We start from the raw sequence: 17,461 nt of genomic DNA, 5'->3' as shown, positions 1-17,461 counted from the left end.
ACTTTATAAAATTTCATAAATGTTTTACAGTTAAAATCATACTTTGTGTGAATGAGGCTTCCTCATTTCACTTTAAATTAGAACTCTTGTCCAGTGATATATTTGTTGTTGATGAACATGTCCTATCCCAACAATAATCATTTTATATTCGTGTTTCTAAGTGTACAAAAATACACACATTACTCGCACTGTGTTTATGTATTCTACAATCTTACTAATGTTAAATGCGAAAGTTTAGATGGATGAACGGATGTTTGTAGCCTAAACTGCTGAAAGAATCTTGATGAAATTAGATTTAGATATAGAGGATAGCCTGGAAGAAAACATCGGCTACTTATTTTTGTTTTATTTAATTCAACGCGGGCAGTATTTCAGGCGAAAGTTAGAATAAAAAATCACCGCATTTCTTTTATAAATATTGAATGTGTGAAACTTTGTCAAACGCACCTCTATTCAAGTTTCCACTTTTGTACCTACATAAGTTTTTATGTCCTAGACTCATGCTATCACAACGCTATTCATAACAATACATGAACACATTTTATACGATATCAAATCTATTTACGGACGTCTATAAAATACACAATGTAGTTGTATATCAAAGCTTTTAAACAATAATCACATTGTTATATTTGTATGTGAATCGCTGGAAAACTGTATACCCCTATATAAGTGTGAAAATTGAAACAGTTAAAGTTAATTCGAAGTAGAATCATATGAATATTGTAAATGCGAAAGTTACGATGGATGGATGGATGTTTCTTAGCGTTTATAGCCTAAACGGCTGAACGGATCTTAACTCAATACAGCTAAGTTCCATCGTCGAATGCGCATCTCTTTATAAATATTTACTTAATTTTTTTAGAAACAAATGGGAAGAAATACCAGTTCAATTTCATATAAAATTGTGAAATGCGCTAATTTATCCACTAGGAAATGAATTTTTTTCTTAGTTCATTTAACTAAGGGTATACTAAGATGTTCTTATCAATAATATTAGCGGTTTCTTTTTCCAGAACGACAATTTCGACATGTGTTTTTTCATATAGATATATTGACACATTTGTACTCAAAATTATTTTCTATTAAATAAGTACTAAAATGGAAAAACTTCAGTTTGTTTAAAGCCGATCGTAAACACGAATTGCACGTAAAAAAAACAAGCTATGCGACCACCCATAATGCTGTCTCCGTTATTCACTATCTCTTTCATTCTTATTATTTCTTCGATCTATTCGTCACGTTTTGTCATTTGAACTATAAAATATTTTTCGATCTTTATTATTGCCATTTCGGGGTGGTCCAGTGGAAATTTGCATTAGTGTACTGTTCAAACAGATTATTCATTGCAGTAACAAATCATGTCAAGCGTAATAATTAAATTTTATACAAATGCAATTTACTAACAAAGAGTTTATAAACTATTTTGCTTCCAATAAAAATATAAAAAATTACAGTATTTTTCCTTCATAATAAAAAAATATTAATGTTCTATGTACTATTTATTTATCTGTAAATCTCTACAATACATCAACGTTATTTAATTTAATAAAAGTACCAATAGCCTAATTTTTTGGGGTACGGACTACCGAGCTTGCGGTCGAGGGTTCGAATCCCACCATGTGACTATTATTGTCAAATATATCCTAGCACAAGCTTTTTCAAGCTTACCTGAATAGTCAAGCGAAATATTATTAAACTAGCTTTCGCCCGCGACTCGGTCCTCGTGGTATTTAAAAAGACTACCCTCTATGTCTATAACAAATTTCAACGAAATCTGTTCAGCCTTTTAGGCTATAAACTCTCTAACATACATCAATGTAAACTTTCACATTTATAATACTAGTATGATAAACTAAAATCTACTGATATTAAAAAAGTAGAATCTAAGAGTACTCATTTACCTAACTTAGGGTAGTCTCCGAGCCCCTCAGTGTGGATTTACAGTATTAACGGGCTATTACATGACAAAAGTCATTCGATATATCGTGCTAATTTTTGCATAATAACTAAGACATTGCGTGACTTTTGAAAGGCGTAGTAATTAGATGGAACATTACTAGCTGGCGTGCATTTTGTTGTGAATCGTGAACTAAAGCTATTAAACAGTTCAAGCTTTGCCTTTTAGTGCATTTACATAAAACAAACTAGAGACTTGTATATATTTCTATTTATTAATTAAATACTAACTTTTGTAACTTGTTTAATGAGTTTCAATAAATTGTCAGATATTACTACGTGTAGTTAAAAATTCGGGATGTAAATTGTGGATATTCTCGTGCATACTTCCCAGATACAAATTAGGCGTAGTCTATTATATAAAATGTATACATAAAGTTTCTATGTATTCAGTATCAGTATAAGGTTAACATTAATAGCAGTTCTTGGCAAGCAATCATGGTAACAACGCGATGTTGCGTGGCAATCCAATACTGCATTGGTGCAATAATTGCTGCCTCGGGACTGACGCCTCACGTCTGCAAAGACTTTGATTAATTACCCAAACGACCCCTTAAAGAACAACAAATAACGTTTCAATAAAATAGTTCTTAGAAACTGATAATTTGACTACTTACGTTATTTTAAAGATATTAGTCTTTATTTCGAATGCAATAAAGGTTAAAAGCAATTTTAGTGAATCGTAATTACTGTAGCAATTCTAAAATATGGCCAATTTTATTTGGTCTATACCGAATTTTGCATTATGATTAATTTATTTTTTTATGTTTGTGCTTATACCAATTCTTGACTTCCTTATCAAAACAGTTATTAATCGAAATAATTCAATTAACAAGAATTAACGTGAGCTATCAAGGTAGAGGAATACCGAAGAAAGTATGGATGGATTGTGTGAAAAAGGATATGCTTAAGAAAGGAGTGGATTCAAACATAACGACTGAAAAGCACATACTGTGCCGACCCTCCGTAAGGGATAAGGGCAAGTGGATGATGATGATGACAAGAAAAACCTTAAGCTAATTTGAATGATTGCAGAAAAAAGGCCCTGATGCATAGTTGTATACTGTTCTTTTTTTATGAATTATGACGTAGTTATGCGAAATATAATATTTAATTTCAATCATAACTCGATTTCGAATGACGACACTGTCGTCTATTCCGCTTAGTTACAACAGTCTAATACAAATAATGTATTGTAATATTTTTGTATTAGTACAACATAATAGTCGGTGGTTTTGATCTCGCCCCGCCTCTGAATAGATTACTTATTTGGCAGAATTTAATTATGCAAAATTCACTATTGCTCGAACGATTCTAAGAGATACAAATTGTTTGCATAATGTTATTTGAAGGTGATTACGCATACGTTAAATATGGCTGCCCTATCTGTGTGGTCCGGGGTCTCTATTTAATGCAATTAATAAAACAACCACATATCAGCTTAATCATCAAAAACTGGTTTACTTTTAATATTATTTTAAACGGCAGATTTTTTTCCACTCATTGCCGTCGTTTGCTATTACTCAATTGAATTTGAAGTGACCGAAAAGTCCTTTATGGTGCATTTGTTGCCCTTTAAACGAGTGAAAGCTTCGTAGATTTCGTGTTAGGAAACGTGTTACGTGTTACGTGTTACTTAAATTAAAATTTTTAAAAAGAGTTTACTGGGATATCTTCCGAATCTACATGATTTTTAATGTATTTATTTTATTTACGGAATACGTAATCTAAGGGTCCTTTGAGATAGACAGGAGTTTAGAGCAACGTGCAATGTAAACCTTATTTTTAGTCTTTTAAAGTTCAATTTTATTTACTATAAAAGATTTACTGTGCTTTACGATCCTTTCCGTCTGACCGGAACTTAAATAGGAATTAGCGAAAAATATTAAATGCTGACTTAACTATTTCAAGATTGTAGAAAAAGAAGGAAACCACGTAGAGTTCAGTTCAGTCGAAAATAGCAGTGAGGATTCACTTTACAATTAAGATTTACACAAACATCCCAAGATGGTTATCTGGCAAAATAGGTTAGTAAAGTAAAATGAAAGAAGAAAAAACAGGCGATCTTATTCTTAATACATTCATAGCTCATAACTTACGCTTAAATCGTTACCAATCAGGAAAATATCACATTTATATTCTCAATAAATATTTTTCCTTTATGAAAACGATGTGTTTTCGATGCAACAGTTGTTTTATACGTTTTAAAACGTGCAATAAATTTAAAACTTGTCCTCGAACATTAGTATAAGTTAACGAACTTTAACAAATGCATAAAAATTTAGTACATTTAAAATTAATTCTTTTGAACATTATAAAAAATAACACACACTGCAAAAGATCAAGAGGCATTCGGCGTGGGCACCAATGACCTATGAGTAACCGTGGTTTTTGACAAATAAAAAAAACGTTCACATGTATTGTGACCATGATTTTAATATACACGGTACAAACAAAAATGCATCTAATATTCTGCTTTGTTACTTAAAATTATAATACTCTTGTATTATAATTACAACTCGGTTCTTACCAATAAAATGTAAAGTTATAAATACTTTAACGATTGGATAAAAATGTTTAACCTACTGACTAAATAATCATTTTCATTTTTTTTTTATTTAAGGACAAACTCTCATCCTTCATCAACTTCATCATCATCATCCGTTCTTGAGGAATGAATGTATTTTACGTAATAAAGCATGATTTTATATAAATTAAAATAATTAGAAGATCACAAAGTCTTCCAGAAAAAACAGGGTTACTGGAATGCATATCTTCACAAATAGTAACAAAATAAACGATTATTTTATCGATTTTTCTATTGTTAAGAACAGCCGATACCAGACGCTGAGGTAATACTATATACTGGGAACTGCGATATTGGCGCTTTAGCAATTAACATCGCTGTCCTTGAATGTCAGACGACCTTAGGGCAAAGAGCTTGAGGTATGCATAAAGAATCAAACGCTAAATTGGGGCTCCGGCAAAAACTGGTCGGATCACTTCTGAGTGACGTCATCCGACCACAACGCGCCAGCTTCCGATGATCTCCCTAGGATACAGAAAACGACAGTTAAATCCTTGCCCAACACAACAAACGAACTCGTTCGAAGTGTATCGATTCCCGTTTACCAACTTTTATGTTTTATCGATGTGTACGGCCAACATACATTCTTCAAGTGGCCAGATTTTTATGTGTTTATTTTGTAAACACTTGACTCACTATTAAAATATGTCTAAATTCTTGCAATTGTCACCTTTTCATAAGCTTCCATACCATTTTATCTTTTTTTTTTATTAACATGGTACGTACTAAAATTATTTATATTCGCTATTCGAAAAATATATAATCAAGATATAGATATATTATAGATTTATGTTGATTAAAGATGTTAAGTGTTTTGATATCTATCGATTGTATTAATCAAAACACTTAACATAACAAACGCATTTTTGCTATAAGTTAAATCGCTTCGTGTTGGGTTGACTTGCTCGTTTTTCTGCCATACCGCGAGTAAGGAAGGTTCATGAACTTTTACTTTCCCTATCGTTCCGTTCATACTGAAACTGTAACCAACTCTTAACCAATGTTAAAAAATGTAACAAGAACCAGTTCACAGTAAAATAACATATTTGACAAATGCCAAACTGTTAAGGAACACGCGATACTTACAAGTGCGTAGTAATAAAATCTTAAAGTGGAATAATTCCAGTGAAAATTTTCCGGCAACAGTATGTTTATTCAATATTGGAAATACCATGTTCAATAAAGTAGGTCTTAACATTTAATTGTGGTATTTAAATATGTATCTATACAAAAATTGTAGCTATTAAATTCCTAGGATTGTCTTCGCCCTATTTATGGTTGTCATTGCACAACGCAATAACTGGGGCAATCTGAAATGTAGGGTATATATATACTTATATATATATACTTGTATATATATACTTTTTTTAATTTATTATTTGACTTTTATTTACTACAAAATAAAAATGAAAAAGACGGAAGATTGGATGTTATCATGACGCCTAAAAGTGATATCTAAATAATAAAGCAAAAAATACAAAAATAATGAAAAACATAAAATCGTACATGTTTTAATAATAAATTTAGCTTTTTCTTAGTTAGCATCGATCTTTAAATATACAGTTAGCATAAAATTTGTAAACATTCACAAAGTTTCCGAAACTTGCCTTCGGTTTAAAAAATATGAATAGGTACACGAATCGCCTGTACGCAATCCTATTTTAAAAACCAAATCCTTATAGAAGTTCCTAATCTTTTGTAAATGTATACATATTTATGCAGCTGACTGTACATGTTTTAAACTCTCGATAAACAACATCGATTTATAATAAGATAAAAAAAATACCTTTTGCATTAACCAAACTATCGTTCCTTCATAGTTTTATTGAAAAAATGTTTAATTTCATTTTCCTTGATGCTAAAAATACATCATTTTTAAAAAGAAAGGGTTTTTAGTTTTAGATTTTATTCTATAAAAAATATTTTGTGTCTAATAAAATCAATACAAGTGCAAATCAAGTGCGTGAGATGCGCTTACGATTTAATATGGGTCAAGGAACGTTTCCCCTTGCAAACTCCTTGAGCTTAGAAGGCCAGTCACCATCAGCCACTGCATTCGTTTTTTTCTTTTAAACCAAATCATTTTTATTTACGTATCGCTTGACCAGCGCACTCTCAGGGTTATCTGGTCATCAACAAGGACAAATTCAACATTACCAAGTAGTATAAGGAAGGACCCATTCGAATAAATTTAGCACCTATCTTTATACATTTTATTCATTGTTGCACAAATCGTTTGTAAGTATAAAAGAAAACATTTATTTACCTACTTCTGCAGTTTTTTTGGTGATTATTTGTGACATGTAGACTCAGAGTTAGAATAGGGATTTTTTATATTAATTAAAATGTAAGACAGGATTTCACCCTTTAATCATTTGATACGTAATTAGAGTGTATAAGAAAAGAAGGGTTACAGAAACACCCCTTTTTCTCTTGTGTATCGTCTAACGTAAAATATACTGCTTGAGGGTATAGAGAGTATATTGCTATACACTATAATAGAGTAAATTCAAAATTTTAATTTGCTCATTATTGTATAACATTTAGCCTTAAAAATAAGTAAAGCCTTGTACATCGATCGTTGAAGGCCAGGGATTTAAAATGTAATATTTTATCCGTCACAAATATTTAATTAAAGGTTGTCACCAGTTCAATACATATTAGACCTTTTTATAGCTTCTTTTAGCTTAATGTTTAGTTGTGTCCCCGAAGTTGTCATTTAATAACAAAATGTTTAGAAAACTTACAAGTCGTCAAGCACCTTAGTAGACAAACTGTTGATAAATTCCTTAAAAACACTATTATAATCGAAATCATGAACAGTCTTATTTGTCAATAAAATAAATGCTGAAGCAGTCTAAATTTTTCAGACAAAAACCTGTTGCGCCGATCTTACCGGAGTAGGATTAGGAGGAAGATTTTAATGTTGGTGATGCACTTAATTGTGTTGTATTGTATTTAGAAAGCAACATTTTTGTTATATTAAATCAGACAATTCAAAGTGTTATGTGCATTGCGCTGCTTTTTATTTGAAAACTAAACAGGAAAATTCCTGTTGCTCGACAATGTGTTGTACAGTCATCACACTCTTTTCAAAGTCATGTAAAGTAACGGTTGTTGCACTTTGATTTTATTTTCGCACCTATGATTTCCAATTCCGCTTATAAATACAGGACTTGAATGTTGCCAAGTTTTTGTAATAAGGCATACTTTGACAATGTTTGAAGCATTTCGCAATATCATTGAAGATCTTAACCTTGTTTTTAAAGTCAGCTTAACTCTGGTTGAATCAAAATACTATATATTTCAACTACAATTTTCCTTTCAGTCATTATTAAGATTGTTTTTAAAATGTTTAAAGTATTTTGTGTTTAACTTTGACTAGCTCGAAATTTCATTTGAGACATTAAGAAAAATAGGTCATCGTATGTGTACTTCCATGTAATGTTCTACATCTGTACCAATTTTAAGATCTATTGCGCCATTCCAGATATGTACCTTCTAACAAACAACCATTCAACCATCCTTCTAAACTTTCGCATTTATAATATTGGTAAGAAATAAGGTTCCACATTTAAGCAACATTATACCACTATAAATAAATTAAATCGGTTTACAAGAAATACAAAATTTATATTTACAAGAAATACAAAAGGACCGAGGACTGCTTGTCCTCATGAAAAATTAAAAACAGAAATATATCTGTATAAATTTACAAATAAATTAATGCCTAAAATATATTTTGCATGACCGTGCTTGTCTTGTCTAAGTTATAATTGCAAAGGCAATGGCGTCAGCGCGAGGCGACACTGACCTCCGTCGTCTCAAGTACAAGGGGTCATTACCTCGTGTGCAGCGCTGCACTCTGCACAACATCGATTTGACGATGACATTGCCAAAATTATTGTGCCATAGTCATTATATTCCAAAATAAAAGCTTCTTACCGACATATAACTTATGCGCTAAATATTTATGATACACGTTTTACAAACATGTTTTAAGTAATTAGATGTATTTATAGTATTATAAACATACTATAAACTTTAAATTTAAACAATCACTTGCTTTGTTTACAAAGAATTCTAGGAGTCTTCAGGGTTGCTCTGATTAACTAAAGTTGTATATGATTAAGCAAGCATTATATTTTACTAATTCTTACTAATAACATAAATGCGAAAGTTTAGATGGATGGATGTTTGTTAGAGTTTGTGGCCTAAACGGCTGCACGGATCTTAATGAAATTTTCCATAAATGTCGAGCATAGTCTCGAAGCACACACAGGCTATTTTTTTTTCTTTTTTTTTAGTTCAATGCGGAAGGATTGGCGGGCGAAAGCTAGTTATTGATAAAATGTATTTTGAAACGAAACCTTAGTTCAGTTAAATTAATACTTTAATTTGTTATTTTATGTGACCGTGAATATTTAAAATTCTATACCTAAGTTGTTAAGTATTCGTTAAAATGCTCGACTGATGTACTTTTTGTATTTAATGCAAATTAATCTCGAACAAATAAGTATATGAGATAATTCACTTACAAAGCAATTTTAAAACTTTTGAGACTCTTTTGAGGTCAACGTATTTGGTTTGATTGTATTTATTGTGTATTTATCCTGCTTTCAAAATTGTTGCCTTAAATAAAATTAAAATTAAAATAACCAATCACGTAGCTTAATATGTATGAAATTATTACCAGTTTTTTTTATTGGCAAGTTCTTTTGTATTCTAAATAATCGCCTCTATAGCGTAGGCTTTTTTCCAGTTAACCTGACCACAAAGAAACCGCCACCTATCATCCGAGTACATTATTTATTTTACCAGCCTTTGAGAACTGTGAGACCGGAAATCAATTAAATTCCAAATAAATTACATATACACTTTTGGAGGCTGAGTTATCGATAAATAAGAACACCACTGTGATCACATTTAGTTAAAATTGAACGCATACATTTAACTAAAATTCTTTATGGAAAACATTCATGAGGTAAATAATCTAATACTATGATTGATGTATGGATGTATATATGTATACTTGTTACAGTTTGTAGCCGAAACTGATCAAAGAACATTGATGAAAGTTGGTATAATTGTAGAGGATGGTCTGGAAAAACATATATAACACTGTTGTTTTTTTTTAATTTATCGCGGATGGAATTACAGGCGAAGGCTAGTATAAAATGAATAACATTATTTCTAAATGTAATACTGAAAATAAAACCCTGTAAGACAATATCAAATAAATCATTATTAACCCTTCGTTAATGTAAGCGTGCTTTGGATAAAGTGCACATTATTTGTCTTTAAGAATATCGGGGGAACCGGGGAAGTCACACTTTCAAACGTAATTCGAGAAGAGTCCAACTTGTTTCGTCTGATAAACCTTACCCCAGGGCACATTCCCATTTTTAATTAATTAAACTAAATAATTAATCTTATTACAATAGCGGTGTTCAGCTAAAGATAATCCCTTGTTTTTTTATCTCCTTTTGATTTTATTGCTGTATAGAAAATCGATCGTTATCTGTAATTTTAAAATAGTTAAACATACATTTATTATTTTGAACACATTTTAATGCATTAAAGATATAGAATCCAAGTTGTATCGATATGTTTGAAATGTGTCGATGTCGATAAGCGCATTACATCGCCGCGAAGTACGGCACGCGTCCGTTCTGATTCAGTGTTGACCTTCGGACGAAAGCGAAACCGGTGTAGGTCGTCGCGCCGCGGCCGAGCGATCCTCGCTGTTATCCGAGCTTGGTTTCGATCGCGTTCGCTTTCAAACCAGCATCCTAAACACTAACTACGTCTATACTTACGTACAGTCTTGTTCGTTTCGTATGAAACTTGTATTGAAATTTTTGATAGGTAGTTTTTCGTCACAATTGTATAATAAGTAAATTAAATAATACTCTTGTATTAGTTTACCGTTTTTGTATTGTATTTTCTTTTATGAAACTGGAAGTGGCCCATTTATCAAAATTCAATTTTCGATTTGAGTCAAAACTGCCTGTTTTACTGACGTTCATCGAACGCCATTCTACACGCGGTGTGTGAACGCTTCCACCGCCCGATTAACGCAGCGCCCAATGCCCAGTGTGTACCTACCCTAACAGCGGGTACATATTTAACCGAGGATAACTCAGGAGTTTAAGCACGTGACTTTGTAATCTACAGGCCTTGAGTTTTAAAACCCGTCTTATACTAATTAAATTTTCGAATGTTGTATGTAATTTATCCGACTTTCTTACGGTGAAGGAAAACATTGTGGTGCCGAAGAAATTTAAAGATATATTATATGTATGAAGTCTACGAATACGCAATGTGCCAGCGCGACTATGGCCTTGTTACCCCTATCTTAGAGTAGGGTCCGAGCCCCTCAGTGAGATGGTGGTTATGATAGAAACACTTGTATTACTTTAAAGACGTTTGGTTTTCTGGATTCTTACGGAATATTTTTTTTCTTCCTCATGACTAATATTACATGAAAGCTTGACCGGTAGTTTAGAAACACAGTGGCAACAACCATGAAACATCAATTTGAATGGATTTTATTTCATGAGATGGTGTGGCTGCGTAATTACTTATTATATATATACTTATAAATAATTGTGTAGTATTTTGTACATATGTTGACCGATGACACAGTTTTAGGCACCAATATCAAGGGACGGAACCAGAATTTTTAAGGGTTTCAATTGGTATAGTAATCGGAACTCAGTTGTATCGTTTATATCCTTGATAGACAATATCTCTAAGACCTTATCGAGTTTTATCATTTAAGATCCCTTAAACTCTCTCTCTCTCTCTCTCTACTCCTTTTCTGTTGTTTAAATATTTCATCATAATACCGATTGACTTAAATGTAATTTTGATGTCATTATATGTTTTTCGGGGTTAAGCATACTTTACCATTTTTATTTATTTTAAGATACATTACCATTTTGCACAAACAAGTTTTGGTTCCAATAGCGGTCTTCTACATGCTTCGCTTGTTCGATGGCGCCGCAGCATCTTTGACTTATAGCTAATCTTATAATTAGTTAAAATTTTCATGTACATTTTTAGCTGACAAAATTTTAAAGCTCAGTATATTTTTGTGCTTGCCTTAAATCACGCATCTTGCTTATTACTTTTCCTTTCTATTTCAATAAATTATTCATATGTCGTCTGATTGTTGGTGATCGGCAGCATCACTTGACCTCAGGATTCAATTTATTTATGTGTAAGAATCTATAAGAATGTAATATTTAGTCTACACGATCTATAGTACGCATATAAATCTCGATACTTAACATCTAAGCGTAAGGACAAAAATCATCATCATAATCCTCCTTATCCTACTCCCGTAAGGTCGGCACAACAGGTTTTTGTCCCCCAAATAACTCTATCATACGTCATCTTAGTCATCACTCCCTTTTTGATCATGTCACTTTCACGCAATCCATACATCTCTTTCTAGGTCTAAAAATCTTTATCTAAATGTACGTTTCAAATTACGCTTTAATAATTTTTTTATACCAGTTGAGTTCATTTACTTGTGGAAATATCCAAGACCTATATATAAGAAGTTAATGCAGTATTTGAGTATTTATATTTTTTGTAGAAATCGAATACCGTACAGCATATTCGTTGATGTCTTTTACACGATGCAAGAACACTTCTCGTAGCGTACTGATACAGTTCGTATTGTATAAATACTAACTAAGTAAATATTGAAGACCTTTTATTTAATGCGTACGATATTTTGATGCATGTTTTTTTCTGTAATAGACTTTTTATTAATCGTTAATTTTTAGTTTTTAATTACAAATGTGGCTACTTAAGTTGTGGGGATTGGCGTAAAAGCCTTCATATCAAAGAGCAGCATTGTATTTTCGAAATTCGTAATCTACCTTCATAGGAATTTTAACTCTTACGGACATCTACTAAATTTATACTTAGCCAGATATTTCTTCTTTTTCTTTCATCTTCAACTCCAGTTTGTGTAGCTGTATTGTGTTTGAAATGTACTAGTTATTGCTAATCGCGTAAAGAGTGTAATAATAAATTAAATTTAGGAACTGTTATTTGTGTTCTTCGCTGTATCTGAAATTTAAAATTATATTATATAGGACTGTTATCATCATAAAACTTTTCTAGCATTCATAACTCATCATAGCTAAGCTATACTCTCGCAAATAGCAGCTAGGGTAGGGAAATGAAACAAGAATTTTTCACATTAAATATATATTAACTGACAGATCTGAAACGAGCAATACTAATGAGCCAATCGTTATTGCATGGTCAACGTTGAAATTTAATACAGTTAATTGTGTTTTACATTTCCAAAATCATTTGTATAATAACAATTATCGCAAAGAAGATAAAATAAGTAAAACACAATTAGTTGTATTAAAGTTTTAACAAACTGGAAACATACATTTTAATTATCAAATAAAAATAAAGTAACACAAAATCGCATTGCCAAATGTTCGCATCGTATGATTTGCTCATGTGTTTTAATATGAAACTACCAATCTCTCTCTACTTGTATAATTATGTAATATAATTCACAAGTAAAGAGAAACGGCAACACATGGACACATCAACGCAAAGCAGTTCAAAGTATTTCGCCCTAGATGTGACAGATCTGTCGCCTAGATCTAGGATAAACTATAGTCAAATCTTATTCTAAAGGTTCTAGACAAAACTTCGAAGTTACAGAATCCTTCCAGATGTTTTTCATAATCTTAAGTGTTAACTTTCAAGTTCTGATAACACCTTATCACTGAAACTGTTCATTTCATCGAAGTAAAGCCTAGAATTAATTAATTTCGCTACGCTTACCATAAAGAAATATTAGAAAATGTAATAAAGTAAACAATAAAACGACTTATACGTTGCCGCAGAGAGTGCGGACAACGTTAATATACGAGGGTATAATATAAAGAAAACAACATCTAATCGTATTTGTCGGTTTCAAATTTACTCAACTGAATTTAACAGATATGATGTGGTAACTGATAATTAAATTAAAAATACAATTTACAAGAACGTAAAAATCACAAAATACTTACTCCATACTTATATTCTATTGTTATAAACTTGAAATCACTACATTAAAACTTATTTTAAAATAAGTCTATCGATGAATACAATAATAGAATATGATAAATAACAAAATTCATCGTTATTTTATATTTACAATATTTAATATCTAACTGATACCACTACATAAGTGTTTGCAATCAACAGTATGAGGAGACAAATATGTCAACTATAATATTTGTATATGAATACTGGTGGCCGAGGAGCTCTGCGCGCCGTCACTAAATAGAAATTTATTTTTAACTAAAACACGAAAGGCAAGTTGAGGTATTTAGTTTCAGTAATGGAAACGGCGCCAGCGCCACCCCGCGGCACACCCTCACAACACTTTTTAGTCCTATTACTCGTTACTTGAGGTAGTTAAGTTCCATAATATATTCTGTCACTATTACATTTGCTATTAAGAAAACATTTCTGTTATACAAAAATTTTCTCAACAATATAGTAATATTTATTTAACTTTATAACTTGTTAAATAGGTCATTTAAATTCCCAGTACATATATATGATATTGGTTAAACAGCTCTGTACATGTGGACAGGAGAAGGTATATAATATGATATGTGTATACATTAAATATAGACGATATGATTCGGCAAGATATATTGACGTTTTCGCCACATCACAGGCTGTTTAATGATTGTACCAATATATATCCTTTAAATAACTATTTAATATTTATTTCAAAATACAAGAGGGGCTAAGTTACTTTCTTACTTTCGCCCACATTTATTGCTTGTTTTCAAATATCTTTAATTTTATGTATATTTAATTAAGTGATATATATAGTCGCCGATGAGGTAGATCAATATTGTTAGTGTAATTCTATTTGTATAAAAATATTTCTGCAATATAATCAACATTAAAATACAACTATCATCAAAAAGTAAATCAATACAATGTCCATATTGCACATATATTTTGAAGTGAATAAATTTCGATACAAACACAGCACTTGGACATCGATTATTGTAAATTAAAATGGAACAAAATATCCCGTGAGTTACATGTGAGAGATTACGCAGATAATGTAATGAGTGCGGATAAAACAATACTACATAAAAAGTTTTGCTGGTATCACATATAACTGGCGGGAATATTTTGCAGCTTTAACACTTTTAAGACTTGTGATATGTTCATCATACAGCAAACTCATCGACCCTTTCATAAAAATATATACAAGTTCATTGAAAACGATGTCTACACGATTTTAATACCTACGTAAATCATGTTAAATTCATTAATACTATACAAAAACATTTACATTATTTTTTTAATTATTGCTAAAGAATTTTATTATCTTTAGCCTAAAAATTAAAGTTTTATCGTGTCGCAACAGACAGTTGGCGGAACTAATTTGGCAACGTTCAGGAAGACTACTTTCCTACCACTAACGAAACAGGAATGTATAACTAAATTCGTCAAATAACGCAATGGTAACTAAGAAATTTGATATAAATTATTCAATTACCGAAAAAAAAAATTTTTTTTTCAGAATCCCAAAGAAGCTAACTATCTTAAAGTTAAAACAAATGTCAACAGACAAAATAATAATAGGAAGCACCGGGAAAATATTAATAAAGTAATAACCAAATACAAGATTAACATCTAGAACAAAAACATAACACTTCCTAGAGGGCGCGGTCGTCGGGACGCTGTAATGTCGTCGAAACCGACGCCGGCGCGCCCGGCTTCATGTCCCTATACATACTCCATGTAACACAATCGCTGTCCAATCAGTTGGCAAATAATTGCCCTACAAATATTCTATCGACTTTTTGGGCAAACCTATTTGACACAATCACTTACAATCATCGTAAGACAGTACTAAATTATTATAATCGTCAATTTCATGTAACGTCTTTTAATAAGATCTTTAATACAGGTATAATTAAATTTCATTGTAAATCCAGTTTAAACTACATAAAACAAATATTTCGGTAAAAATATCGATGTAGCAAAGATAAATATAAACAATATTTGAATGGTAATTACTTAATATAATGTCTGGCAGTTAAGTCCCAAATTTCAATTATTTACATAAATTACTCTAATGGTAAGTATACTTTAAAATACACCCATCACTCGTTAACATTAACAATTCTAAAAAGACAGTATTTACCTAAGATTAAACTCTTCTAGTATTTACGAAGCGTAAATAAAAAAAACATAGTGAATGGTAAAGGTCGAGTTACTGTAACGACCTAAAACGGAACATGACCGCTGTTTGCTTCAATACACTATTAATTATTAAAACATAAAAATGATATGGATCATTCTAAACAATATCGCGGAATTTTACTCCGACGTCACGTAATTATATGTTTAGCGCCCAGACACCCAGACACATAAAGTCACCTTGCATCGAACACAAGGTTAGATTGAATGAACAACAAAAAAGCGAACCGGCGGTCTGAATGCGTGCGCTGGAGTTGAGCCTTAATAAGAATAACATATACATAATAAAATACCGAGCTACCAATGTAATAATGTAAATTTATTTAGTCGTATATGATAATAAACAATTATTCGATTATCTACTATCGGTCATAAAATGATATGTGCATACTATTTTCAACTCCGAGTTAATGATTTTATCTGACCGAAACTTTTCAGTGTGATATGTTTACGATGACGATGAAGATGTTGACGATATCGACGATGAGGACGACCTGAGATTCTTTTTAATATGAATATCAACATGTTTCACCATGTGATCTTTTCTAATAAATCCTTTACCGCAATGGTCGCAAGCGAAAGGTTTACAGCCGGAGTGCAGACACATGTGTCGACGCAAATCTGTCTTGTGGTTAAAAGACTTCGGACACTCATTGCATTTAAAAGGCTTATTGTCCGCGTGCTTCAAGTAGTGACCCTCGTAAGACACGTCATCAGAGAAGCGTTTGCCGCACCGGTCACATTTAAACGGCTTAGCGCCCGAGTGAAAAGTTTTATTGTGTTGTGTCAGATAGCACGCCTTGTTAAAGAACTTATCACATTCGTAGCACTTGTGCACCGTGGCCGGTCCAGACTTCTTCAGCTGATTACGTTCAGCGAGAGGTGTGCTCGAAACCGTCGACGTTATAGACGGAGAGCCGCGACTCTCGTTCTCAGCTTTTGCGCTTTCGGGACTCGCAGGCGATTTCATTTGGGCACCGTAATTTTCTTTATTAGCATAATCCATAATATCTTCTATTTTTAAAATTTGAAGCTCGCTAGAATCGGTACGTAGAATGTTATCGTCCCGTTTTATAGTTTTACCTCCTACCGCGTATCCGTATGGATATACTTTAATGTTTTCCGAATTGTAATTAATCAAGTTTTCTTTAGACGCTCTAGGTGAAAAGCTATATTCGTAATCCATATTTTGCCCACAAATGTCCATATTGTTGTACTGTAATGGAGAGTGGACCGGGTCTACAATTATGTAGCCAGCGGTCGACTCATCAGAAACAGCTTGACCCCCCACGTTAGGCTGTGTGACGTAGTTAGAAACATAAACGCTGAAACTCTGCGTTTGGAGCTGCGCGAAACTTGGCAAGCGTCCGCCGGCAGTTTGACTCGACGTTTCCTGTTCCATAACCTCGACTTCTTCAGGTGTGTTTTCACCAAAAGTAGCCGGATTGGCTATAGGCAGATTGTTGATAGCCATATCCATAACGTGGGGGGCCATCCCGTTTGGGTAGCTCGGTGCTATAGTCTGCTGAAAATTCTGACCCAAATATAAGGGGGTGTGGGTGGGATCCGGTACCGAAGGCCCCAAAGGATCCGTAGACCTCGGGCTGTATGGGTTGACACCCAAATGGCTGAACGGCGGCAACGTGT

General features: G+C 32.4%; 1 protein-coding gene across 1 annotated transcript; it reads right to left on the bottom strand.

Moving 5' to 3' along the window:
- Positions 1-13,489: 13,489 nt before the first annotated feature.
- On the bottom strand, positions 13,490-17,456 carry LOC106110208 (zinc finger protein 37A-like; the record flags this gene model as incomplete). The annotated part of the gene is made up of 1 exon (XM_013291939.1): positions 13,490-17,456. A coding segment is annotated over one exon (1,194 nt), but the record flags the coding sequence as incomplete, so codon positions are not given.
- Between the last annotated feature and the right edge of the window lie 5 nt (positions 17,457-17,461).

Source organism: Papilio polytes, unplaced genomic scaffold (assembly GCF_000836215.1).
Source record: "Papilio polytes unplaced genomic scaffold, Ppol_1.0 DF820711.1, whole genome shotgun sequence".
Lineage (NCBI taxonomy): Eukaryota > Metazoa > Arthropoda > Insecta > Lepidoptera > Papilionidae > Papilio > Papilio polytes.
The sequence above is the reverse complement of the archived record's forward strand: the minus strand, read 5'-3'. Positions and strand labels throughout refer to the sequence as shown.